The 27,258-nt window shown below is 43.5% G+C and overlaps 1 protein-coding gene across 1 annotated transcript in view; it reads left to right on the forward strand.

The window, feature by feature from the left end:
- The first annotated feature begins 23,651 nt into the window (after positions 1-23,651).
- The window catches only part of arhgdig (Rho GDP dissociation inhibitor (GDI) gamma), a 59,842-nt gene continuing 56,235 nt past the window's right edge, over positions 23,652-27,258 (forward strand). Inside the window, exon 1 of the mRNA XM_068056850.1 lies at positions 23,652-23,727. Coding sequence (XP_067912951.1) covers positions 23,655-23,727 — 73 coding nt within the window. The 5' untranslated portion in view covers positions 23,652-23,654. The remainder of the gene's footprint in view (positions 23,728-27,258) is intronic.

The raw sequence follows: 27,258 nt of genomic DNA on the forward strand, positions 1-27,258 counted from the left end.
CATTCCTCTGTCTCTGCTTAGCTTTGCCACTAACTGCTAACTCTTGTCCCTTTCTTCCATTTCAGGTTGCAAAGATCAATAGGATGCTAAGGGAGTAAATGAAAAAGAGGGCAGCACACAGGCTGGTGAAGCAGCACTTGACCTTACCGTTGCAGCACCAGCTCAGAGACTGGCATCCTGCCTGTTCAAAGGATAGGCTAGAGGGTTTTACACCCAGCACTGGTGCACAGGAGCAAGGACTTGGGGGTAGGATGGCCAGGACGGAGCTTGTAGGTTGGAGAGCATGCATCCTAAGCCTGTTGCAGGGAACACAAATGAGGGCTCAGCCGACAAAAGAAGACTAATGGCTACACACTAGGACCTTGTAAGTGCACTGAACTGCCTCCAAGTGAAGTTGTACACAATGACAAGAGCATAGAGGAGTCCAGCTCCAGCTTGTGCGGGATCTTCACATGGGACATTGAAACAATGTGGTCAACCATGGACATAAGAACATAAGAAATAGGAGCAGGACTGGGCCATTCAGCCCTTCAAACCTGGTCCGCCATTCAATGAGATCATGGCTGATTTTCTACTTAACACCATTTTCCTGCACTATCCCCATATCCCTTGATGTTTTTAATATGTAGAAATCTATCAATTTCAGTCTTGAACATACTCAACGACTGAGCCTCCACAGCCCTCACAGCAGAGAATTCCAAAGATTCACCACCCTCTGAGTGAAGAAATTCCTCCTCATCTCAGTCTTAAATGGTCTTCCCCTTATTCTGAGACTGTGTCATCTGGTTCTAGAATCCCCAGCCGGGGGAAACATCCTTCCTACATATACCCTGTCAAACCCTGTAAGAATTTTATATGTTTGAATGAGATCACCTCTCATTCTTCTAAACTCCAGAGAATAAAGGCCCAGTCCATTTAATCTTTCCTCATAGCACAATCCCTCCATCCCAGGAATTAGTTTGGTGAACCTTCGTTGCACTCCCTCTATGGCAATTATATCTTTCCTTAGGTAAGGAGACCAAAACTGCACACAATACTCCAGGTGTGGTCTCACCAAGGTTCTATGTAATTACAGTAAGACATCTTTACTGCTAGACTCAAATCCTCTTGTAATGAAAGCCAACATACCACTTTCCTTCTTAATTGCTTGCTTTACCTGCATGTTAGCTTTCAGTGACTCATGAACAAGGACACCCAAGTCCCTTTCAAATTCAACCCTTCCCAGCCTCTTGTCATTTAAGAAATGCTCTGTATTTCTGTTTTTCCTACCAAAGTGGATAACTTCATATTTCTCCACATTGTATTCCATCTGCCAAATTTTTGCCCACTCGCTTAGCCTTTCCAAATCCCTTTGAAGCGTCTTTGCATCCTCCTCACAACTCACACTTCCACCTAGTTTTGTGTCATCTGCAAACTTTGAAATATCGCATTTAATTCTCACAACCAAATCATTGATATGGATTGTGAGTAACTGGGGCCCAAGCACTGACCTTTGTGGTACCCCACTAGTCACAGCCTGCCAATCCAAAAATGACACATTTATTCCTACTCTCTGTTTTTTGTCTGTTAACCGGTTCTCAATCCATGCCAATATATTCCCCCCAATCCCACGTGCTCTAATTTTGTCTACCATCCTCCTGTATGGGACCTTATCAAAAGCTTTCTGAAAATCTAAATATACCACATCCACTGGTTCCCCCTTATCTATACTACTTGTTACACCCTCAAAAAGCTTCAACAGATTTGCTAAACATGATTTCCCTTTCATCAATCCATGATGACTCTGCCCAATCCTACCATTATTTTCTAAGTGTCCTGTTATCACATTCTTTATTCTAGATTCAAGCATTTTCCCTATGACTGATGTTAGGCTAACAGGTCTGTAGTTCCCTGTTTTCTTTCTCCCTACTTTCTTAAATAATGGGGTTACAATTGCCACCTTCCAATCTGCAGGAACCATTCCAGAATCTACAGAATTTTGAAAGATGACCACCAATGCATCTACTATCTCTACAGCCACCTCTTTCAACACTCTGGGATGTAGATCATCAGGTCCAGGGTATTTATCTACTTTTAGGCCTATTAATTTCTCTAGCACTTTTTTTTTACTAATATTAAAAATCTTGCAGATCCTCGTTTACACTAGTCCCTTGATTCTCCATTATTTCTGGGAGGTTTTTAGTATTTTCCTCCGTGAAGACAGACACAGACTATTTATTTAGTTTCTCTGCCATTTCCTCATTCCTCACTATAAATTGTCCTGACTCCTATTGTATTGGAGCCACATTTGTCTTTGCTAATCTTTTCCTTTTTACATAGCTACAGAAGATTTTATAGTCTGTTTTTATATTTCTCGTTAGTTTACTCTCATCATCTATTTTCCCTTTCTTAATCTTTTTCTGGGTTCTCCTTTGCAGAATTCTGAAATGCTCACAATCCTTAGGCTTACCTTTTTTGGTGACTTGATACGCCTTTTCCTTTGCTCTAACACAATCCTTGATTTCTTTTGTTAGCCACGGTTGGAACACTTTCCTTGCTGGGCTTTTGTGCATTAAAGGAATGTATTTTTGTTGTAAACTATGTATTAGTTTTTTAAATGTTAGCCATGACCTGTCTACTGTGATACCTTATAATGTAGTTTCCCAATCCACCATGGCCAATTTTCCCCTCATACCTTCATAGTTTCCTTTGCTTAGATTTAAGACCCTAAGAACAAAGAGAACAAAGAACAAAGATAATTACAGCACAGGAACAGGCCCTTCGGCCCTCCAAGCCTGCGCCGATCCAGATCCTCTCTCTAAACATGTCGCCTATTTTCTAAGGTTCTGTATCTCTTTTCTTCCTGCCCATTCATGTATCTGTCTAGATACATCTTAAAAGACTCCATCGTGCCCGCATCTACCACCTCCGCTGGCAATGCGTTCCAGGTGCCCACCACCCTCTGCGTAAAGAACTTTCCACGCATATCCCCCCTAAACTTTTCCCCTTTCACTTTGAACTCGTGTCCTCTAGTAATTGAAACCCCCACTCTGGGAAAAAGCCTCTTGCTATCCACCCTGTCTATACCTCTCATGATTTTGTACACCTCAATCAGGTCCCCCCTCAACCTCCGTCTTTCTAATGAAAATAATCCTAATCTGCTCAACCTCTCTTCATAGCTAGCGCCCTCCATACCAGGCAACATCCTGGTGAACCTCCTCTGCACCCTCTCCAAAGCATCCACATCCTTTTGATAATGTGGCGACCAGAACTGTACGCAGTATTCCAAATGTGGCCGAACCAAAGTCCTATACAACTGTAACATGACCTGCCAACTCTTGTACTCAATGCCCCGTCCGATGAAGGAAAGCATGCCGTATGCCTTCTTGACCACTCTATTTACCTGCGTTGCCACCTTCAGGGAACAGTGGACCTGAACACCCAAATCTCTCTGGACATCAATTTTCCCCATTTCTCTGCCCAACTCTCCAATCTATCTATATTCTGCTGTATTCTCTGACAGTCCCCTTCACTATCTGCTACTCCACCAATCTTAGTGTCGTCTGCAAACTTGCTAATCAGTCCACCTATACTTTCCTCCAAATCATTAATGTATATCACAAACAACAGTGGTCCCAGCACGGATCCCTGTGGAACACCACTGGTCACACGTCTCCATTTTGAGAAACTCCCTTCTACTGCTACTCTCTGTCTCCTGTTGCCCAGCCAGTTCTTTATCCATCTAGCTAGTACACCTTGGACCCCAAGCGCCTTCACTTTCTCCATCAGCCTGCCATGGGGAACCTTATCAAACGGCTTACTGAAGTCCATGTATATGACATCGACAGCCCTTCCCTCATCAATCAACTTTGTCACTTCCTCAAAGAATTCTATTAAGTTGGTAAGACATGACCTTCCCTGCACAAAACCATGTTGCCTATCACTGATGAGCCCATTTTCTTCCAAATGGGAATAGATCCTATCCCTCAGTATCTTCTCCAGCAGTTTCCCTACCACTGACGTCAGGCTCACCGGTCTATAATTACCTGGATTATCCCTGCTACCCTTCTTAAACAAGGGGACAACATTAGCAATTCTCCAGTCCTCCGGGACCTCACCCGTGTTTAAGGATGCTGCAAAGATATCTGTTAAGGCCCCAGCTATTTCCTCTCTCGCTTCCCTCAGTAACCTGGGATAGATCCCATCCGGACCTGGGGACTTGTCCACCTTAATGCCCTTTAGAATACCCAACACTTCCTCCCTCCTTATGCCGACTTGACCTAGAGTAATCAAACATCTGTTCCTAACCTCAACATCCGTCATGTCCCTCTCCTCGGTGAATACCGATGCAAAGTACTCGTTTAGAATCTCACCCATTTTCTCTGAGTCCAAGCATAACATTCCTCCTTTGTCCTTTAGTGGGCCAATCCTTTCTCTAGTTACCCTCTTTCTCCTTATATATGAATAAAAGGCTTTGGGATTTTCCTTAACCCTGTTTGCTAAAGATATTTCATGACCCCTTTTAGCCCTCTTAATTCCTCGTTTCAGATTGGTCCTACATTCCCGATATTCTTTCAAAGCTTCGTCTTTCATCAGCCGCCTAGACCTTATGTATGCTTCCTTTTTCCTCTTAGCTAGTCTCACAATTTCACCTGTCATCCATGGTTCCCTAATCTTGCCATTTCTATCCCTCATTTTCACAGGAACATGTCTCTCCTGCACGCTAATCAACCTCTCTTTAAAAGCCTCCCACATATCACATGTGGATTTACCTTCAAACAGCTGCTCCCAATCTACATTTCCCAGCTCCTGCCGAATTTTGGTGTAGTTGGCCTTCCCCCAATTTAGCACTCTCCCTTTTGGACCACTCTCGTCTTTGTCCATGAGTATTTTAAAGCTTACGGAATTGTGATCACTATTCCCAAAGTAGTCCCCTACTGAAACTTCAACAACCTGGCCGGGCTCATTCCCCAACACCAGGTCCAGTATGGCCCCTTCCCGAGTTGGACTATTTACATACTGCTCTAGAAAACCCTCCTGGATGCTCCTTACAAATTCTGCTCCATCTGGACCTCTAACACTAAGCGAATCCCAGTCAATGTTGGGAAAATTAAAATCTCCTATCACCACCACCCTGTTGCTCCTACATCTTTCCATAATCTGTTTACATATTTGTACCTCTATCTCACGCTCGCTGTTGGGAGGCCTGTAGTACAGCCCCAACATTGTTACCGCACCCTTCCTATTTCTGAGTTCTGTCCATATTGCCTCACTGCTCGAGTCCTCCATAGTGCCCTCCTTCAGCACAGCTGTGATATCCTCTTTGACCAGTAATGCAACTCCTCCACCCCTTTTACCTCCCTCTCTATCCCGCCTGAAGCATCGATATCCTGGGATATTTAGTTGCCAATCATGCCCTTCCCTCAACCAAGTCTCAGTAATAGCAATAACATCATACTCCCAGGTACTAATCCAAGCCCTAAGTTCATCTGCCTTACCTACTACACTTCTTGCATTAAAACAAATGCACCTCAGACCACCAGTCCCTTTATATTCATCATCTGTTCCCTGCCTGCTCTTCCCCTTAGTCACACTGACTTCATTATCTAGTTCCTTACAGGCTTTTGTTACTACCTCCTTACTGTCAACTGACCTCAATTGGTTCCCATCCCCCTGCCACATTAGTTTCTGATTGAACTATATAACTTTTAAACTTAATGTAAATTCTGTCATATTATGGTCACTATTTCCCAAAGGCTCCTTTACAACAAGTTTATTAATTATTACTTTTTCATTGCACAATACTAGATCGAAAATAGCCCATTCCCTAGTTGGTTCCTCGACATACTGCTCGAGAAAACCATCTCGCATACCTTCCAAGAATTCATCCTCCATAACATTAGTACAAATAAAGTTTACCCAGTCTATATGTAGATTGAAATCCCCCATGATTACTGTATTACCTTTGTTACACGCACCGCTAATTTCCTGATTTATACCGTGATTTACAATACCACTGCTGTTTAGTAGCCTATAGACAACTTCCACCAATGTTTCCTGCCCATTGTTGTTTCTTAGTTCTACTCAAACTGATTCTACATCTTGATCTTTAGAACTAAGCTGATCTTTCATTACAGTACTAATGCCTTCTTTAATTAACAGAGCTATCCCACCACCTTTTCTCAGCTTCCTGTCTTTCCTGAATGTCATGTATCTTGGGATATTCAGGTCCCAGCTTTGGTTTCCTTGTAGCCACGTCACTGTAATGGCTATCAGGTCTAGTGTTTGCATTTCTATTTGAGCTGAAAATTCATCTGTTTTATTGCAACTGCTGCGGGCATTCAGATTCAGAACCCTTAATTCAGTAGTCAACTCCATGAACACTGCATGGGGGCCTCCAGTGAGGGAGTCTTTGGCAGGTCTGTCAGCTTTGATAGGAGCTCAGACTGCTACTATCTTGGCTCTTGGTTATATTACCTCCTCTGACTTTCAAAGCCTAAAGGAAAGTGTGCCCAGGGCTTGGATAGAGTCACATCAATCCTGCAGTTAGGCCATTTAAGACTAGAGCTCCCATCATGGCCATCTCGGTGGACGTTCAACAACCTTCTGCCACCCAAGCTACAACAACCTTGTAGGAGCACCAGAATAGGCAAAAAGTGTCAGGTATGAGGGTTTGCACAAGGGTGATATTCAGTTTCCAATTGTTAATGTTCTAGAATTATTAAATTAAGACTGATGAAGCATCTTGGCATTTTTAGCTTTTTCTTAACTTCGATCTTGGTATTAACTTTTGTAGTTATCTGAGTGCGACACCCAAGAAGATCTGAGTCCATTCATGTTGAGAGGTATAAGGACCTTTATGAGATATAAGAAATTGATTTTGGTACATTTGAGAGGGGAAGAACAATTCAAGTCAACCTCTGCTCGATGATTTTCTGCCTCACAGCTGGTGGATTGGTGGCCCTTACTCTTTGTTGTCATCCTGATCTTTGTGCTCTTGCACTTCTTCTGTGCCAGGTATATCTAATAGTTGGTCTCTTTACAGAGCAAGGTTATGGTGGATGCAGCAAACAACTCTGTTGGAGCTAGACTGCAGAACATCTTCAGAACGGTCCAGGCAATGGAACATCTAATTCAGAAGACAGATGGTCTGCTCTATGGGAGCACTACTGGAGTCATGGATGGGATTGTAGCTCTCCTTATTGTCAGTGTCCGGTTTCCAGACAGGAACCATGAGCCATGTGGGCAGGGGACACCCTGTGCCCTAAGCAGTCAGCGTGACACCCAATGAGTTGGGTGGAAGAGAGGGGTTATTGAGTTATGATGCAAAGTAAAGGCGTCATGACTACTGCCAGCAAACCAGGCAGAGACATGCAACATGCATTGCCTGCAGTTGTACACAAGCTGGACAGTCAGGGAGTGGAATCCCTTCCTGTTGACAAAGATCTCTGGGTCTTCACATGCAGTACACAGGAAATATGCATCCAGTCTATGATAAAGCAACGAACTGGCATTAATATTGTTATGATCCCCATGGAGATCACAAACCAAAGAACCAAATTTACAGAATGACTTCAATGAAAATAACAAATGGACAAGATTTCACTTTTATAACATTTACTCTAGCAATCAAACCAAAATCAACATAAATTAAACATGAATTAACAGACAGATCGTGTTTAATACGTATATTACAAATTACACATTATCAGATACAACAAGGATAGATCTCACAGATTTTGTGGGCAATCCACTCAGCATATATCTTCTCTTCGAAGGCAGTCCCTCGGGAACGAGGATGACTTTCTTCCACTCCAGAGCATATATGACAACAGTTACAGCCACAAAGTTCTACAAAGCTCTGAACTTCCTCAGGTAGATGTCCAGCTCCTTTCTTCCAACATGCAGTCATTGATTCTCATCCAAAAGCAGTTCCTCTTCAACCTGAACTCCACGGGTACGGTCTTCACTCAAAACGGTGCACTACACCAGAACTTCCTCAGCTCTGCTGACCATAGTCTTGCTGCCATGGATCCATCAGTATTATCTTTATCCAAGCCCTTCAGTGACAAACCCACGCACTTTATGGCCAGGTCTGGTTAATCAGTTACTTTAAGTAACACGAACAGCTCCTGGATCCAGCCTTCACTTTCTTCAGCCTGCTGTCACTTCACTCCTGCGTGATCTGAGCTCAGGTGACTCGGTATCCTTTTATCTGGTTCCAACCAGTTTCAGTTTCCACGGAAACCTGAAGTTTTAGTTTCAGTTTCAGTTTTACTTTTCCCTTCAGTTAGGGTCTATTAGTGCACCTATCAGAACATTCAACAAGTCATCCTGTTCGGGCAACAGCTCCCACACGCTCCCCCACTGATCGAGCAGACCGCGGACTCCATCACAAAATCATATCTTTCATGACCTTTTTTCTTTTTTCTCGTTCATGGCAAGATCAGCATTTGTTGCCCATCCCTAATTGTCTGTGAGTAGGTGGAAACCTCAGGATGTCCCAAAGCCCTTTACAGCCAATGAAGTATTTTTGAAGTGTAATCACTGTTGAAATATAAGGAAATGTGGCAGCCTATCTGTTCACAGCAAGGACTTACAAACAACAATTGAGAGGCATGATTAGATAACCTGTTTTAGTGATTTTGTCTGAGGGTTAATGTTACGACCAGGTGAGAAAGGGGTCTAGGGGTTCCCTCTCAGCCTTTGCCTGGTTTAACTGCAACAGGGTTTAATTTTAAAAACACAGTGTTTTAGCTCCCCCTCAGTGAATCCTTGTTCACTGCTTTCCAATTGTAAGGCAAAGAAATCAGTCAGACAGGTTTTCTTAGATTTAAACAAGAAAGGTGGAAGTTTATTAACCTTAAACTCTAATCCAGTTAACGACTATGAATGCGCGACACGACCACGCTAGCGTGCATATGTGAGAAACACACATGCAGATAGAGACAGAAAAGTAGAAAGAATAAAGGGGAAAAGTTTGAGGCAATAGCTGGGTGTACTTACAGTCCTTTAAGTTCAATGTGGAGTCTTTGGCGCCAGTACATCTTGCTGTTTATTGGGGCCCAGTGCACGCTTTAACTTATCTCGATGTAGGAGTCTTTTCTCTCTTGAGGTTTAAGCGACTTCAGTGGGTCCGGAGGTTTGTGAGAAAGTGAGAGAGAGCCAGCCAGGAGAGAGGCTGTCTTGTTCCAGGTTCAGTTGCAATCTGCAGTCTGTCTTCAAACTGTCCTGTGAGCACAATTTAAAACTCCAAGTTGGCCAGCAAGTTAGTCATGAGACTTACCACTTATTTGTGAACAACCGCTCCTGTGGTTTGTGACTTTCAAAGCTCTCGGTGGTGGGTGGGGAGGGGGGGTGTAGTGCCGTCTCTTACACCAACAGACCAATCTCTGTTAACTGAAACAGTAAGCAGTTCTTTTGTCTCTCCAAGCACTGACTCTTGGTATGCAAATATTCTCCAGCCAAATGTCTGGTGATCTCTTTAAACAAGTCATTTCTTCACTCCAGCAACAGTTTAAAATTAATGTTCATATGATGAAATGAATATGCCTCATGCTTGGAAAGTGGGGGTCTTCAGGATACTTCCACACCCAGTGGAATGAAATGCGATTTTTTTTTAAGCATTTAATTAAGAGGGACTAGAGAGTAGATAGGTACAGGAAAACATACCTGCATCTCTCTCATTCATTCAGAAATCCTAACAGTTGTTACAGCCTGTCTTTTCTTGGTAGCAATGCTCCTTTAATCTGCCCTTTTTGTCTTCCCAATAAAGATGTGGTTTTTGGGGAAGTTTTTCAGTTTGCACATTTCCATGACTGCCTAGGGTGTCTTTGTTCTTGTTGCAGTCTGCAGGGGAGGGTTAGATTTAATTAGCCCTAAGTGTGAGTTCTGCTCATGGGCTTGGAAGTGGGCGGTTCTACCTCGAACTCTCTTTCAGTGCTTTGATGAGTCATGCAAGGGCTTTTCACCTTAGGGGATGGTTGGTTCCCATTTCTCCTGACTGTGGGGGCGGATTCCTTGTTAATCTTCCCTTTGTCCTCTGGGACATTCCTGCTTGCAGGTATTTGCCCAGATTCTACTGCACTCCCCTGCAGCACATCGACTAGGTGAGGCATTACCGTCGGTTTCTCTGCCCCTTTTGAGGAATTTCTTTGTCTCTGCAGGTTCCTGTAAATGCTGTTTTTCTGGATCAATACGCTGAGGAACCAACTAGAGAACAGGCCATCCTAGACTGGGTATTGTGTAATGAGAGAGGAATAATTGACAATCTAGTGGTGCGAAACCCCTTGGGGACGAGCAACCATAATATGATAGAATTCTTCATCAAGATGGAGAGTGACGTAGTTGATTCTGAGTCAAGGGTCCTGAATCTTAGTAAAGGAAACTACGAAGGTATGAGGCGCGAGTTGGCCATGAAACAGTTGTTTATCCCTGTCTGGCACAAAAGTAAAACGGGAAAGGTAGCCAAACCATGGCTTACAAGGGAAATTAGAGGTAGCATTAGATCCAAGGAAGAGGCATGCATATAAATTTGCCAGGAAAAACAACAGACCTGAGGATTGGGAGCAGTTTAGGATTCAGCAAAGGAGGACCAAGGGATTGATTAAGAAGGGGAAAATAGAGTACGAGAGCAAGCTTGCGGGGAACATAAAACCTGACTGTAAAAGTTTCTATAGGTATGTAAAGAGAAAAAGATCGGTGAAGACAAATGTAGGTCCCTTACAGTCAGAAACAGAGGAATTTATTATGGGGAACAAAGAAATGGCTGACCAACTAAATGCATACTTTGGTTCTGTCTTCACAAAGGAGGACACAAATATCATACCAGAAATGTTGGGGAACACAGGGCTTAGTGAGAGAGAGGAACTGAAATAAATCAGTATTAGTAGAGAAATGGTGTTGGGGAAATTGATGGGATTGAAGGCCGATAAATCCTCAGGGCCTGATGGTATGCATCCCAGAGTCCTTAAGGAAGTGGCCCTAGAAATAGTGGATGCATTGGTGGTCATCTTTCAAGATTCTATAGACTCTGGAACAGTTCCTACAGATTGGAGGGTAGTTAATGTAACCCCACTATTTAAAAAGGGAGGCAGAGAGAAAGCAGGGAATTATAGACCAGTCAGCCTGACGTTGGTAGTGGGGAAAATTCTAGAGTCCATTATCAAAGATTTTATAGCAGAGCACTTAGAGAACAGCGGTAGAATCGGGCAGAGTCAGCATGGATTTATGAAAGGGATATCTACTAGAATTCTTCGAGGATGTAACTAGTAGAGTTGATGAGGGGGAGCCAGTGGATGTGGTTTATTTGGACTTTCAGAAGGCTTTCGACAAAGTCCCACATAAGAGATTAGCATGTAAAATTAAAGCGCATGGGATTGGGGGTAGTGTATTGCAATGGATTGAAAATTTGTTAGCAGACAGGAAACAAAGAGTAAGGATAAATGGGTTTTTTTCGGAATGGCAGGCAGTGACTAGTGGGGTACCGCAGGGATCGGTGCAGGGACCCGAGCTATTCACAATACACATTAATGATTTAGATGAGGGAACTAAATGTAATATCTCCAAATTTGCAGATGACACAAAACTGGGTGGGAGGGTGAGTTGTGAGGAGGATGCAGAGAGGCTTCAGGGTGATTTGGACAAGTTGAGTGAGTGGGCAGTATAATGTGGATAAATGTGAGGTTATCCACCTTGGTAGCAAAAACAGGAAGGCAGATTATTATCTGAACAGCTATAAACTGAGAGAGGGGAATATGCAGCGAGACCTGGGTGTTCTCGTACATCAGTCGCTGAAGGTAAGCATGCAGGTCCAACAGGCGGTAAAAAAGGCAAATGGTATGTTGGCATTCATAGCGAGAGGATTCGAGTACAGGAGCAGGGATGTCTTGCTGCAATTATACAGGGCCTTGGTGAGGCCACACCTGGAATATTGTGTGCAGTTTTGGTCTCCTTATCTGATATGGCTAGATTCCAATAATCACAATTGCGAACTAGATAAATTCACTGCAAATAAAGTATCTGTATTCTGTCTAAAAGTGTGGTATGATGAACCGTTCTGCAGATGTGTAAATGAGGTCAAACTTAATAACTGCGCAGGTAATCTTTTCCTGCTGACGTAATGGAGAAAGGATAATTAACTGCTTGCAATATTAATTATAACTTATGGTTTGATTTGAATGTAAGTATTTATGTAGTGTCATGCAGACCCCCCACCAGAGCAGCAGCGGGAGAGGAAAGCATTTAAAAAGCGCGCCAGAACTTCGGAGATTCGGAGAGAAGCAGCGGGAGGTTCGGAGGCAAAACAAAAATTGCAAATTGATGTCACAATCAACAGAGAGCGTGGGGAAACAGAAAGCAGGCCGGGGCAAGTATACCGGTCAGCTTTTAATTTAATCTAAGTTAATCAAATATAAAATAAGACTTGATCAATTCATTAGTAAAAAAACTAAAAACTAAGGCGGATTTTATAATTTACCATATATATGGAGAGAGAGGAACCAGCAGGGAGGTAATTGGTTCAAATTAGGAGCTGGGTAATTAAAATGTTTTCAATCATGGTAGTGTAACAGTAAGTGTAATAATAAGAGTATAAACACAGAGCAGGACTAGAAGTATTAATTACAATTGATTGTTTAAACAGGTACTTTTAATTTAAGTTAACTTAAATCAAACACAACGTCAAACATCCAAATATTTAACATCTAAATTAATTAATTAAATAGAATAGAGATGGCTGGGCAGGCGATGTGTTGCAGCTATAGTATGTGGGAGCTGGTGGACACTGGTGCGATCCACGGTGACATCTGCAGCAAGTGTTGGCTGCTCAGGGACCTTCGGCTCAGAGTTGATGAGCTGGAGTTTGAGCTGCGGACACTGCGACACATCAGGGAGGGGGAGAGTTACCTGGACACTGTGTTTCAGGAGACAGTCACACCCCTTAGATTAATTACATCAAATTTGGACCGTGGTCAGGAACAGGAGGTTGTGACTGCAAGTGAGGCAGGTATGGGGATCCAGAATTTAGCTTTGGAGGAGCCTAAGCCAGTGCCCTTATCCAATAGGTATGAGGTTCTTGCTCCCAGTGTGGACGAGGGCACAGACTGCAGGGAGGATGAGTGAACTGACCACAGCACCGTGGTTCAGAATGCCATTCAAGTGGGGGGGAGAAAAGAGAAATATAGTAGTAATAGGGGATAGCATAGTTAGGGGAATAGATACTGTTCTCTGCAGCAAAGATAGCGAGTCCCGAAGGCTGTGTTGCCTACCTGGTGCCAGGGTTTGGGATATCTCATCTGGGCTGCAGAGGAACTTGGAGTGGGAGCGGAAAGATCCAGTTGTCATGGTCCACGTAGGTACCAACGACATAGGTAGGACTCGGAAAGAGGTTCTGCTGAGGGACTATAAGCACTTTGGGGCTAAATTAAAAAGCAGAACCTCAAAGATAATAATCTCCGGATTACTACCTGAGCCACATGCAAATTGGCCTAGGGTAAATAAGATGAGAGAGGTAAATGCGTGGCTGAAAGATTGGTGTGGGATAAATGGGTTCCGTTTTATGGGACACTGACACCAGAGCTGTTCCGTTGGGACAGGCTTCATTTGAACCATGCTGGGACCAGTGTCCTGGCGAATCATATGACTAGGGTTGTAGATAGGACTTTAAATTAATTAGTGTGGGGGGTGGGGAGGGTTCAATTGAAGGGAAGTTTAAAAAATCGAAAAGAAATGAGAGAACAGAGGTGCAGGGTAGTGAAGAGCCGAATGGTAATCAATGTGTGACAGGAAGGGGCAGAAAATATAAGCTGAAGAGTGTGGCAGAAATTAGAACCAGAAAGAGTAATAATTGCAAAAAGTCAAAGTTTAAGGCTCTTTATCTGAGTGCATGCAGCATTTGTAACAAGATAGATGAGTTGATGGCACAAATAGAAATAAATGAATATGGCTTGATAGCTAATACAGAGACGTGGCTGCAGGGTGACCAAGACTGGGAACTCAATATTCAAGGGTATTCGATGTTCCGGAAAAATAGGCAAAAAGGAAAAGGAGGTGGGGTAGCTTTGTTAATAAAGGAAGGTATCAGTGTGGTGGTGAGTAGTGATATAGGTGCAATAGATTGTGATGTGGAATCAGTTTGGGGGGAAATAAGGAATAGTAAGGGAAAGAAGTCACGGGTGGGAGTCTATAGGCCCCCGTAGAGTTGCCTCACTGTAGGACAAAGTATAAATCGAGAAATAATGGAGGCGTGTAAGAAGGACACTACAATTGTCATGGGTGATTTTAATCTGCATGTTGACTGGACAAATCAGATTGGCAGAGGTAACATGGAAGACGAATTTGTAGAGTGCATTAAGGATTGTTACTTAGAGCAATACGTTGCAGAACATACCCGGGAACAGGCTATTTTAGATCTAGTAATGTGTAATGAGGTAGGATTGATAAGAGATATCATAGTTAAGGATCCTCTAGGGAGTAGCGATCACAGCATGGTGGGATTTCAAATTCAATTTGTGGGCAAGTAACTCGGGTCTCAAACCAATGTTCTCAACTTAAACAAAGGCAATTACGGAGGTATGATGAAAGAGTTGTCTAAAGCGGGCTGGGAAAATAGACTACAGGGGAAGGTCAGTGGATGAGCAGTGGCAGACATTTAAGCAGATATTTCATAATGCTCGGAAAAAATTTATCCCAGTCAAAATGAAGGACTCGATGAGAAGGATGAACCACCCATGGTTAACAAAGGCGGTCAAGGAGAGTATCCAATCAAAAACTAAGGCATACAAAGTGACGAAAACTAGTGGTAGACCAGAAGATTGGTAACTTTTTAGAAACCAGCAGCGGATGACTAAAAAGCTACTAAAGAGGGAGAAAAATGATTATGAAAGTAAATTGGCGAGGAATCTAAAAACAAACAGTAAGAGCGTCTTCAGGTATATAAAAAGAAAGACAGTAGCTAAAGTGTGTGCAGGACCCTTGGAAGATGCGACTGGAGAATTGATAATGGGGAACAGGGAAATGGCAGACAATTTAAACCAATATTTTGCATCGGTCTTCACGGTGGAGGACACTAGAAATGTTTTCAAGGAAGTGGCTGCAGAGATAATGGAGGCATTGGTTGAAATATTCCAGAACTCACTGGAGGGTCCCAGCAGATTGGAAAACTGCTAATGTGATGGCCCTGTTCAAGAAGGGAGGGAGACAAAAAGCAGGAAACTATAGGCCAGTCGGCCTAACATCGGTCATTGGAAAAATGCTCGAGTCCATTATTAAGGAAGTAATAGCAGGACATTTAGAAAAGCTTAATGCAATCAGGCAGAGTCAACACAGTTTTGTGAAAGGGAAATCATGTTTGACAAATTTGCTAGAGTTATTTAAGGATATAACAAGCAGAGTTGATAAAGGGGAACTGGTAGATGTTGTGCATTTGGATTTCCAGAAGGCATTCGATAAGGTTCCACATAAAAGATTATTGCACAAGATAGGAGCTCACGGTATCGGGGGTAATGTATTAGCATGGATTGAGGATTGGTTAATTCACAGAAGACAGAGATTAATGGGGCTTTTTCAGGTTGGAAAGACATAACTAGTGGAGTGCCACAAGGATCAGACCTAGGGCCTCAATTATTTACTATCTATATTAATGACTTGGAGGAGGGGGCAGAGTGTAATGTATCCAAATTTGCTGACGATACAAAAATAGGTGGGAGGGCATGTTGTGATGAGGACATAAGGAATCTGCAAGGGGATATAGATAGGTTGAGTGAGTGGTCAAAAACTTGGCAGATGAAATTTAATGTAGGAAAGTGTGAGGTCATGCACTTTGGTAGGAAGAATCAAAAGGATTATTTAAATGGAGAGAGACTCCAAAAAAGTGCAACACAGAGGGATCTGGGTGTTCTTGTACATGAAACACAAAAAATTAGCATGCAGATGCAGCAAGTAATTAAGAAAGCAAATGGAATTTTGGCCTTTATTGCTAGGGGGTTGGAGTTTATAAATAGGGAAGTCTTGTTACAACAGTACAGGGTGTTGGTGAGGCTGCACCTGGAGTACTGTGTATAGTTTTGGTCCCCGTATTTAAGAAAAGATATACTGGCATTGGAGGCAGTTCAAAAGAGATTCACTAGGCTGATTCCTGGGATGAAGGGGTTGACTTATCAAGAACAGCTAAACAGATTAGGCCTTTATTCATTAGCGTTTAGAAGAATGAGGGGTGATCTTATTGAAACGTACAAGATTCTGAGAGGGATTGACAGGGTAGATGCTGAGAAGATGTTTCCACTAGTAGGGGAATCTCGAACTAGGGTACATAGTTACAGAATAAGGGGACACTCATTTAAAACTGAGATGCGAAGGAATTTCTTCTCTCAGAGGGTAGTGAATGTCTGAAATTCTCTACCACAGAGAGTTGTGGAGGCTAGATCACTGAAAGTATTTAAAGAGGAGGTAGATAGATTTTTGAAATATCGGGGAGTTGAGGGCTATGAGGAGCTGGCACGAAAGAGGAGTTGAGGTCTGGGGGAGATCAGTCATGATCTTATTGAATGGTAGGGCAGGCTTGAGGGGCCGAATGGCCTCCTCCTGCTTATATTTCTTAAGTTCTTATGTTCTTATGACAAGAATGAGGCATATTAATTTTGGCATATGATTGATTTTTTTAAGCTGTTGCTGGAGCGAGGAAATGACTTGTTAAACAGATCAGCTGTGGCTGGAAAAAAACATTTGCATACTAACAGATAGTGCTTGGAGGGGAAAAGTGGCTTTTCCCTGCTCCAATTTAACCCACAATGGACTTTGAGCACCAGGTATGGTGTGTAAGGAGAGACATTCCAGGGTCGGCTTAAACAAGAGAATCCACAAACAGACCAACATGTTTGACGTAACTGTTGACATGACTAACCTGCTTGGCAACCTGGGTTTTTCTGAATTGCACAAAGAGTTTGAAGAGAAAAGTTCTGTTTGCTTCTGGAGTGAGAAGACCTCTCCTGTCTGCTCCCACCTCTTTCTCACAAGCCCCTGGACTCACTGAGCACACATGAACTTCAAGAGAGAAAAGTCTCCTACATCGAACAAGGTTTAAGAAGAATACTGGGCCCCAGCAAAATGCAAGACCTACCTACAAGCAAGGGCTTTAAAGCAAGCTCGAAGAACAGTAACCAAAACCATCTTCAGATAATGCCTCAAATTTTTCCACTTATTTCTTCTGCTCTTTTCTGTCTCTATCTGCATGTGTGTATCACGTATGCATGCTAGCGTGGATGTGTCATGTATCCGTAGGCACTAACCAAATTAGAGTTTAAGTTTAATAAATTTCAACCTTTTCCTCTTTAGACCTAAGAAAACCTGTTTGGACTGGTTTCTTTGCCTTATAATTGGAAAGCAGTGAACAAGGAGGAACTAAAAACACAGTTTTAAAATTAAACCCTGTTATGGTAAGACCAGGTGAAGGCTGAGAGGGAACCCTAGACCCCTTTCTCACTGGGTCGTAGCATATAGCTATAAACAAGTAGATCTGTTTTAAGGTCAAACATGTTGGGCTGGATTTTAAAGCCCCTCTTCCATTGGAAATGGTGGCAGGGGGGCAATGAAGATTGTTGCAGCAGACGCCCGCCACCGACCCCAGCAGCGACAAGCCTTGTGCCAATCTCGGCAGCAGTGGCGAGACCTCGTGGCGGCGCCCTGCCGCTCAGCGACAGGAACCCATTTAAATATGTAAACTAATTTACATACCTGATTTAATGAGGTTCCCGTCGCCTACTTAATCGCCGCACTGATCTACATTCGGATGTCCGACAATGTGGCGCCTTCGAATTCCCGTTCAGGAAAACGTGGCTTGATGCCTGTGGAGAGGGGGGAGGAGGATTTTTTTCTCTGTGCAGGAGGGTGGAGCAGGATTAAAATGCTGCAGATTGGTCGGGGGGGTGGTGGTGATGGGAAGGGGTAAAGGGCAAAGGTTTGGGGGTGGGGGGGGGGTGAGGTCAAAATTTAAATGTCTGTATTCTGGGAGGGAAAAGGGCAGGAACGTTGTGATTTATCACTGGGGGGTGGGAAAGTGCAGGCACATTTATTTTATTTCATTTTAGGAAATTTAAACTTACCTGTCCCTTTAAATTTTAAATGTGCATTGAGGGCTGTAAGCCATTTAAAAATGGCGCCGTGCCTGCGCATTGGCGCCAGACGCCATTGCCTGCGGCGGCCCACCTGTCCCCTCCATGTCATTGCGGGGGATGGGCACCCCCATGCAGGCAAGCCACATTTTTTTACGTCCATCACCTACTTTGGCAGCGGACTCTTAAAATGCAACCTGTTATGTTCAGGTCATGGTGAAGTACTGGGCAAAAACAATCATTGCGGATGATTTTTAGCTCACATCCTCAATGGACCTGAAATGGCCAGAGCATCCCCAGCGCCTGCCCATTGACGTGGGCAAAAGGCAGAAACCAATTTCAGGTTGGCATCTCATTTCCATATGATGGATGAGCTGTCAGCACTACTTACAATGGTTGTTGGCACAGCCTTAGTTTGCTGCCTCCCTGAAAGACAGCACCTCCAACACTGCAGCACTCCCTCAATACTGCTCTAGTGTTTTACTAGATTAAATGCTCAAGTGGGGTGAAGTGTGAATCCATGATCTTCTGACTCAGAAGTGAGAGTGCTACTACTGATCCAAGGCTGACCTCTGCTCATACCCTGCCATATTACTTTGGATAACATGGCATGAGCGAAGTTAAATGCTTTATTTGTTCACAGCATGTTACAGCACAGAAACAGGCAATGCAGGGGAGGCATTTATGGAGGATGGCATGGTCAATTATATTGAATGCTGCAGAAAGGTCGAGGGCGAGGAAGGATAGTGCACCATAGTCATTGTCATAGGGGTTGTCGTTCATGATTTTAGCTAAGGTTGTTTCCATGCTGTGAGAAAGGCAGAAGAAAGATTGGAGGGTTTTGATCAGGAGTGTTGGAGATGTACATGGAGCTGGGAGGCGGTGACATTAGGGAAGAAAGTTAAGTTGGTTATGGATGGCAGTTGGAGAGGATGGATGGGTATAGGGTGTTTTTCGAGGAGGAGTGATGATGACAGTTTTGGATGGCAGAGGGATGGTAGATGAAGAAAGGGAACAAAGGATATCAGCTAGAATGGTAGCCAGGAAGGGCAGTTGAGCGATCCAGAATTGAATGAGAAGGAAATCTAGGAAGGGAGCAGGAGGTGCTTGTCCATAGATCACTGAAGGCAGCAGCACAGGTAGATAAGGCGGTTAGGAAGGCATGTGGGATACTTGCCTTTATTAGCTGAGGCATAGAATATAAGAGCAGGGAGGTTATGATGGAGCTGTATAAAACGCTAGTTAGGCCACAGCTGGAGTATTGTGTACAGTTCTGGTGGCCACACTATAGGAAGGATGTGATTGCATTGGAGAGGGTGCAGACGAGATTCACCAGGATGTTGCCTGGGCTGGAACATTTCAGCTATGAAGAGAGACTGAAAAGGCTAGGGTTGTTTTCCTTAGAGCAGAGAAGGCAGAGGGGGGACATGATTGAGGAATACAAAATTATGAGGGACATTGATAGGTTAGATAGGTAGAAACCTTTTCCCTTAGCGGGTTCAATAACCAGGAGGCATAGATTTAAGGTAAGGGGCAGGAGGTTTAGAGGGGATTTAAGGAAAAAAAATTTCACTCAGAGGGTGGTTGGAATCTGGAACGCACTGCCTGAAGAGGTGGTAGAGGCAGGAACTCTCACAACATTTAAGAAGTATTTAGATGAGCACTGGAAACACCATAGCTTACAAGGCTATGGGCCAAGTGCTGGAAAATGGGATTAGAATAGTTAGGTGCTTGATGGCTGACACAGACATGATGGGCTGAGGGGCCTGTTTCTGTGCTGTATAACGCTATCACTCTATGACTCATGGATGGGATGAGCCTGAAGAGGGTGGGGAGGAGAAGATGATTGAGAAATTTGCAGAAGGAGAGGGGTTTAATTGTTAAAAGACTCTGGGTGGAGGAAACAGGTTGATGGCAGTTTGGAGGCTGGGGCAAGAGCTGAGAACTGTGTAATACATGATGTTACGACCAAGTGAGCAATGTGTCGAGGGGTCTCTTGCTGTCTTCACCTGGTTTTATTGTAACAGGGTTTAATTTTAAACACACATTGTTTTGAGCTCCCCCTTTGTGAATCCTTGTTCACAGTTTCCAATTATCAGGCAAATAACTGAGCACAAACAGGCTTTCTTTGGTTTAAAGAAGAAAGAGGAAATTTATTAAAACCTTAACCCACTCACGCTAGCATGCACATGCGATATAAACATGCAGATAGGAATAGAAAAGAGCAGGAGAAAAGATAGGTAGAACAGTTTGAGGCAATATCTTGTTAGTGTTTCTCGAGCTCGCTGTAGGCCTTGATTGAAGCTATGCGGCTGGATTTTACTATTCACGTCCCCAGCACGCCTGCTTGCCATGGGTAAAATACCCATGGAGGTGAGTGAGGGCCATTAAGTGGCCATTAAGTGGCCACTTAAGGGCCTTGATTGCCTGGGGCGGGTTGACCGTTTCCCCCCCCCCCCCCCCCCCCCCTGTCTGACTGCCGTAAAGTTGACCGGAGGCGGGAGGGGGAGTGGGGCGGGTAGGCCTCCCGGAGCCTCCTTCTCAATTTTACGCCTCCTCCATCCACTTCCATGCCATCTGCCAACCCACTGGGGTGGCATAAAATTCAGCCCATGGTCTTACGATTCGTTGGGGATCAGTATTCTTCTTCAAACTTTGTTCATGTGGCAAACCCTTCTCTCTTTGAGTTTCACGTGTTTTCACAAGATTCAGTTCCATGGGAAGAGATGAAGGCAGGCAGACAGGAGAGGAGATGTTCTCAGTCCCAGGTGAAAGAATTTACTCCATGAGCACACGGCTTTGTCCGAGTTCAAATTCCTTTGATGGGAGTTCAAATTCAAAAAAAACTCCCAGGTTGTTCTGCAGGTTAGTCATGTGACTAGTTCCTTATAAGGAACAGTCTCTTCAACATCTTTTGTTGGAGGTTCAAATCCAAAAGCTCCAGCCAGCTAGATATGTGACTAGAACAAAAACAAGAAATGCTGGAATCACTCAGCAGGCCTGGCAGCATCTGTGGAAAGAGAAGCAGAGTTAACGTTTCAGGTCAGTGACCCTTCTTCAGAACTGGCAGTTCCGAAGAAGGGTCACTGACCCGAAACGTTAACTCTGCTTCTCTTTCCACAGATGCTGCCAGACCTGCTGAGTGATTCCAGCATTTCTTGTTTTTGTTTCAGATTTTCAGCATCCGCAGTATTTTGCTTTTATTTTAGATATGTGACTGGAACTGGTTTGACCACGTCTGTGTATTGTGGAAACAGGGACTGGCTCCCTTTGTTTCCACATTGTTTTGTACTATGCAAATCTCCTTCCAGTCAGAGATTGCAATTTTTAAAAAGGTTTTAATGTTCATGTGGCGAAATAATGTGTGCCTCAGTCTTGGCAGGTGGGGTTTGCCATGGGCACATGGGCTCTGATATTTACGGGATGCAGGGTAGGTGCAGGGAAAAGCCGAAAATGCTGAAGAACCCAATGAGGCTGGAGATTCAGAGGTCCTGCCAAACCTAATGGCAGAACCTGATTATCATTGTTTTGTCCCATTTCCTTCACTGGCGGTCAGCCAAATTCACAGCCTGGCTGATAGATGGGAGGGAAAAACCAGTGGCAGGAGCCACAGCCTGGGATGCTTCAGTATAGTCCCTGGCGATGGGGACAGGTGTGTTGGAGAGAGATTGACAAATGGGGCTCGGAGGAGGAGGCTGCAATGTGGAGGAGGGAGAGAGGTTGGCAATTGGAAGTGGGGAGGTAGAAGGCTTCCTTGAAGAACTGGCGAGAGTGCTGGAAAAGGCACAAGAGTTTTACAGTGGATTTCTTGCAAAACCAAGCCTACCCTGCAGAGCTAGCAGCTCCCACCTCCCTTTCACTGCTGAGATTCCCAACCCCTGCAGTAGCAGTGATTGCCTGTTGAAATATGTTAATGGTGTCCCACATCTCCACAGTGGGACACTGCACCTTACGATACACAGCCAGCATTAAAAAGGCAGTGGGTGTGTTTGCAGTGTTTTGGGGATGTGTTTTTCCGTATTTATATCTTTAATCCTGCTCCCCGACCCTCACCCAGCCATCAGTGGGGGATGTGGTGGTGGCGGGGGTGGGGGGGTCAATATTGAATGCTGAGATCCTGTTGCATAGTTGGACATAAGGGGCCATTTATGAATGTATTCAGTTGTGTTGATTGAGATGTGTCTACTGCATCTCATAGCATGTGTAAAGCCTTCACTTTCAGAGAACCTTATCAGTTGGGAGGACCAGCTGATTACAAACTGCTCCAAAACTATCAACAGTTTGCCTCCAACTGGCAAGAAGAAGTGCATTTCAAGCAGGATGATGTCACTTTTTCCCTCCTGTGAAATGGAAATCCCAGCCCTCACATCATACTTCATCAAAAGAGCTCTGATTAGAAACAAAACTGAAGCAAGTGAGCTTGAATGATTGATAGCTATAATCATGCAATTTGCAGCCTTGTTGAGCCCAGTCTAATGTGTAGCTGCTTACGTCTTGTTGCTGAAGTAGTACATAAAATACTGCTGGTCCTGTAATTGCAATGTGAAGAAATCATCATTGACATGCACATAATGCAATGTCCGCTGGCTGTGAGAAGCCAATTTAAAATGTTCTGCATCCTTGTTTATGGTAGGGCTTATAAATTATGCAGAATATACTTTGAAACAGCATTTCACATGTTGCAGATTTGTCATATTTACAGGGGACTTTAATATGTCAGGCAGCAAAATATTTACAGTAGTATTTTGCTGTGTGAAAATTTAATGTGATTTACAAAGTACATGGGTTACTATTTTTAATCTAGTGCAGTTGTGTGAACAGGTGATGCATAGCGATGGGGGAGGGGAGGAAATGAGAAAATGAAAACAATGGTCCCAATGTATTTGTAAGGACTTACTTTGGCATAAACAAGAACAAGTTAATCTTAATTTCATGAAATTATTCTAATCACAATTTAAAATATACTTTTTATATGAAAGATTAAAATTTGATGCAGTTTTCTTCACGAAATGGAGGAGCATGGTTTAACTACATGAGATTTCTTGATTTTTTTTGCCTGTACCATTACATTGCTCCTTTAACACTGCTGGAGAGTAGTGTTTGTCTGCATTGGTAAGGATATATTATTGCATTCTCCCAGGTAGCATAGCGCTGTTATACAAACCTCAGGATTACAAATACCAGTCAGTGAATTGGGAGCATTACATATTCTCTCTACATGGGGGAAGCATTGTGTTTGTATTCAAGTGTGTGCTGCATGTGGTGGGAGGAAGATGAGATCATAGACATCTGCGAGATAATGACTGATGGGAGTTGAGAGCAGCATAGCATTAGGGCAGCAAGCAAATCAATAGCGTCTGCAGACGAATAGGATTTTTACATTACAGTTTCATTGCAGACAGCGTGTAGCATGTGAAATTCTCTTTTCCAGGATTACTTTTTTTTTAGATATTTTTCTCCACATACTTTATGGGTGCAGTGTAAAGGATATTTTGTTCTGGTTGTTGGTTTTTTATTGTGCTCGTTTTTGAGTGAGACAGCATCCACACTGCTTGGAGAAAGATTACCATGCTGGGCTTGGATGTGTGTGAGTTTGGCAGCCAGCTCCTGGAACTTATGTGGTTGACAGTATGCTACAAAGGTGAGACAAGAGTTTTTAAATTACTGTTCTTTTCTTTTAAAATTTCAAACCCAAAAGCCCATCCTTTGTTTGAAGAGCTATATCGTGGATTTCCTGCAAGACCAAGCCTGCACTCTTCACTGCTGACTGAGCAGATTCCCTTCAGTATCTGTGTTAAAATATTCAAATGCCTTTTACATTTCTGATCAGACGGCTAATTAAATCAGCTCCTAATGTAGAGATATATTATGTCAATGTTACTTTGTGATGTGCTGGGCTGTATATGTAAGCGTAAATTAACATTGGTAAGCCACACCCATATGCATCTTGCAGATGAATTATAACTTTTTGTTTCTTATCAAAATGTCCAGCATTTGAGGTAAGATTTGTTACTGTGTTGAATACTGAGAAAGGCTCAATAAATATGACCAGTATCAGCGGTGATATGGGCTACTAATATGGCAGTCCAAGAATTATGCTTAATCCCAATTTCTTTTATCTTGCTACAACTTGATTGAAATAGCTCCATTCCCAACTCTGCATGTATCTGAACAAGCTACGAATTTTATGACAGTTTATTTTTTTCTTAGCAGTTTGAACTCTGAAGCATTCAGGACCTTATACAGGGGATCAGAATTCACTTAATACAAAAGGCCATATTTTGAAACCTAATGATGGTCTTATATTACTGAAAATTCATGTATTATGGTTTTCTCCAACTGAACCAAGCTGATTGTAGTTTGCACTCACATTACCTGGGGGTTTTGAACATGTAACCCCACTGTGCAATTATGTTGAAGTAGTTTAACAATGAGGAGTATTTCTTGAACTGAAACCGTTAATCAAAAATAATGTTCTGCTTTTTCTTATTTTATGCTTAGTAATGTAAATTTATGCTTAAAAGGTGTTGATGTTTTTTGTAGGCTACCAAAGGAAATGATGCAGCAAGACCTTCTAGGCACAACTACACGATGGCTGCATGCCCCACCAAAAAGTGTCTCCTTGGATTAACATATGGTGCAGTTTAGGCAGGGCCATCACACATGTAGCTACTGGCCTTCAGTGCATGACAATGGTTATTTCAGCAGTTACCTTGGGGATTGAGGATTAAGTCAAATCAGTTAGAGGATGTGCTTTTCTTCAGGAAAATCAACCTGAAAGTGAACTCACTAAAATTATTATTCCTGGGATGTAAATCCTGCACCATTTCCTTTTTTAACTGTCCATTGACAAGATTGCAGTTGTCCCAAAAGAGATACCACATTTTCTAATGTTGGGTCTAAGGGACTACACATTTGGATGGTTTTAGATCGGCAGCTGCAGTTAGCATTTCAGCAAGGGAACACCCTGCTCACCCTGACTGGCTGAAACCTCAGCTCTGATCCCTAGGAGAGAGCTCTGCTCATGCATGCTTACCTGCATGGGTAAAGCTCCTCCCACAGCAATATTTGCATTATCGAAGTTAATTACAGATAGGTTTCAAATGTGTATCAGAGGTTCACAGGATTTTTGGTCAGTTTGCATCGAGTGTGACTGTGCTGACTTTGACTCCATGTGGTGTCTGAGATTAGCCTCTCTCATTTGTTTCACTCTGGATTCGGATCTTTATTGTAACTGCTTTACTCTGCTACTAAAATTGTAGTTGAAATTAAATCTGCTTTAAACTCTAGGGGAATATTATACTGTGATTGCCACATCCCAGTGTTTTCACAGCCAGAACTTCTGTCCTGGGAAATGAGATGCTTTTACAAATAAATGTCCGGGCATGACATCTCTGGGGTTATCTCCTGCCGACACAAGGGAGAAAGAATACTCTAATACAGCTACAGTGGCCCTACTTACAACTCCTAGAATCTTAGAATTATGCAATATATAAGTCCATCTGAAAGAAAAAAAGCTTGTACTTATATAGCGCCTTTCATTACCCCCAGACGTCTCAAGTGCTTTACAGCCAGTGAAATACTTTCTTTTGCGGTGTGGTCACTGTTGTAATGTAGGAAACATGGCAGTCAATTTGTGCACAGCAAGCTCCCACAAACAGCAATGTCATAATGATCAAATAATCTGTTTCTGTGATGTTAATTGAGAGTTAAATATTGGCCGACACCTCTGACAGTGCAGCATTCCCTCAGTATTACACTGGAGTGTCAGCTTTGATTTTTGTGCTCCGGCTATTGGCTTTTGCTGGTGACTTGAAGACTGTGCACATTTTGCATACCTATTGGTTAAAATTCGGTTGAGGTTGAAATGACATCATTAGACCTGACATATCAATATTTATGGGGCCCCTGACTGTGGTAGGCAGCTTTCACACTCACGAAAACCAAAAGAAAAGGGTAAGGAGGAGATATACTAGGGAAAAGATCATATCTGCCCAGGGTGTTCAGGGAGCAATTTTCCTACCATAACCTTAGTGAAGAACAATGTGGGAGACTTCTATGCTTCAGTAAGGACATCCTCACTGCAATCTGCCACTTGGTGCAGCCATAGCTGCAACCTCAGAGCAGGGCAAGGACCACATTTCCAGTGGCTGTGAAGGTCACAATGGTGATGAGGTTTTATGCGTCTGGCTCCTTCCAGGCTGGAGCTGGAGATATTTGCAACATCTCGCAGGTGGTTGCCCACTATTACATGAGGAGGTCACTGAAGCTCTCTATTCAAAGAGAGCTAACTGTATTTCATTTTCTCTTGCCAGAGACCAGCAGGCAGAGAGAATACATGGTGTCGCTTGAATTGCAGGCTTTCCCCGTAGTGCAGGGTGCCATTGACTGTACACATAATACTTTGCAGGTGCCGTGTGTCACCTCTACCCTCTTCCGGAACAGATAGGAATTCTAATCCCACAACATTCAGCTGGTATGCAGAGAATCATGAAGGACAATGCCCAGTAACCTGGAAGCAGTCCTAATGTCTTCATTCTGTGGCAGTCTGCTGCACCAGCTGCATTTGAGCTGCCATAGTAAACCAAAGGGTGGCTACTGGATGACAAGTGCTATCCACTGAGGACATGGCCGATGATTCCGGTGCACAACCTACACACACATGTGCAGCACACATACAATGAAAGCCACCAGCTATACAGAGTGCAGCTGAGGAGCATGAGGAGGAGGGCAAGGAATAAGAGGAAGAAGAAGGGAGGAGGCAACCTATTCAGCCCCTTTATGTATGTCCTGTACCTGAAGAACTAATTCAAATGTGATACCAGTAACTGCAACCCCAATCCCCCATTCACCAACAATCGCACACCTTAGCCAGGCTTTTGTCGAGGTGGCGCTGGCCCTGACAATGGGCCAGAAAGCCTTGGCTGTTTCAGGAAGCCCGGTCAGTTTTTATGTCCATTAGACAACCAATGAGCTGCGTGGGGCTCCCGTCCCCTTACCTTTAAGGGTTGGGCACCCGCCCCCAAGAGCTGCTGGCTAATCAGAGTGCCGGCAGCTCTTCAGTCCTGGCAGTGGCATTTGTCACTGCTGGGACTGCATCCAGCTGGGAGAGGCAGCATTGATGCTTCCCTCGGACCAAGGTAAATGGGGTTAGGGGTAGCTGGAGCCAGTC

Source organism: Heterodontus francisci, chromosome 24 (assembly GCF_036365525.1).
Source record: "Heterodontus francisci isolate sHetFra1 chromosome 24, sHetFra1.hap1, whole genome shotgun sequence".
NCBI lineage: Eukaryota > Metazoa > Chordata > Chondrichthyes > Heterodontiformes > Heterodontidae > Heterodontus > Heterodontus francisci.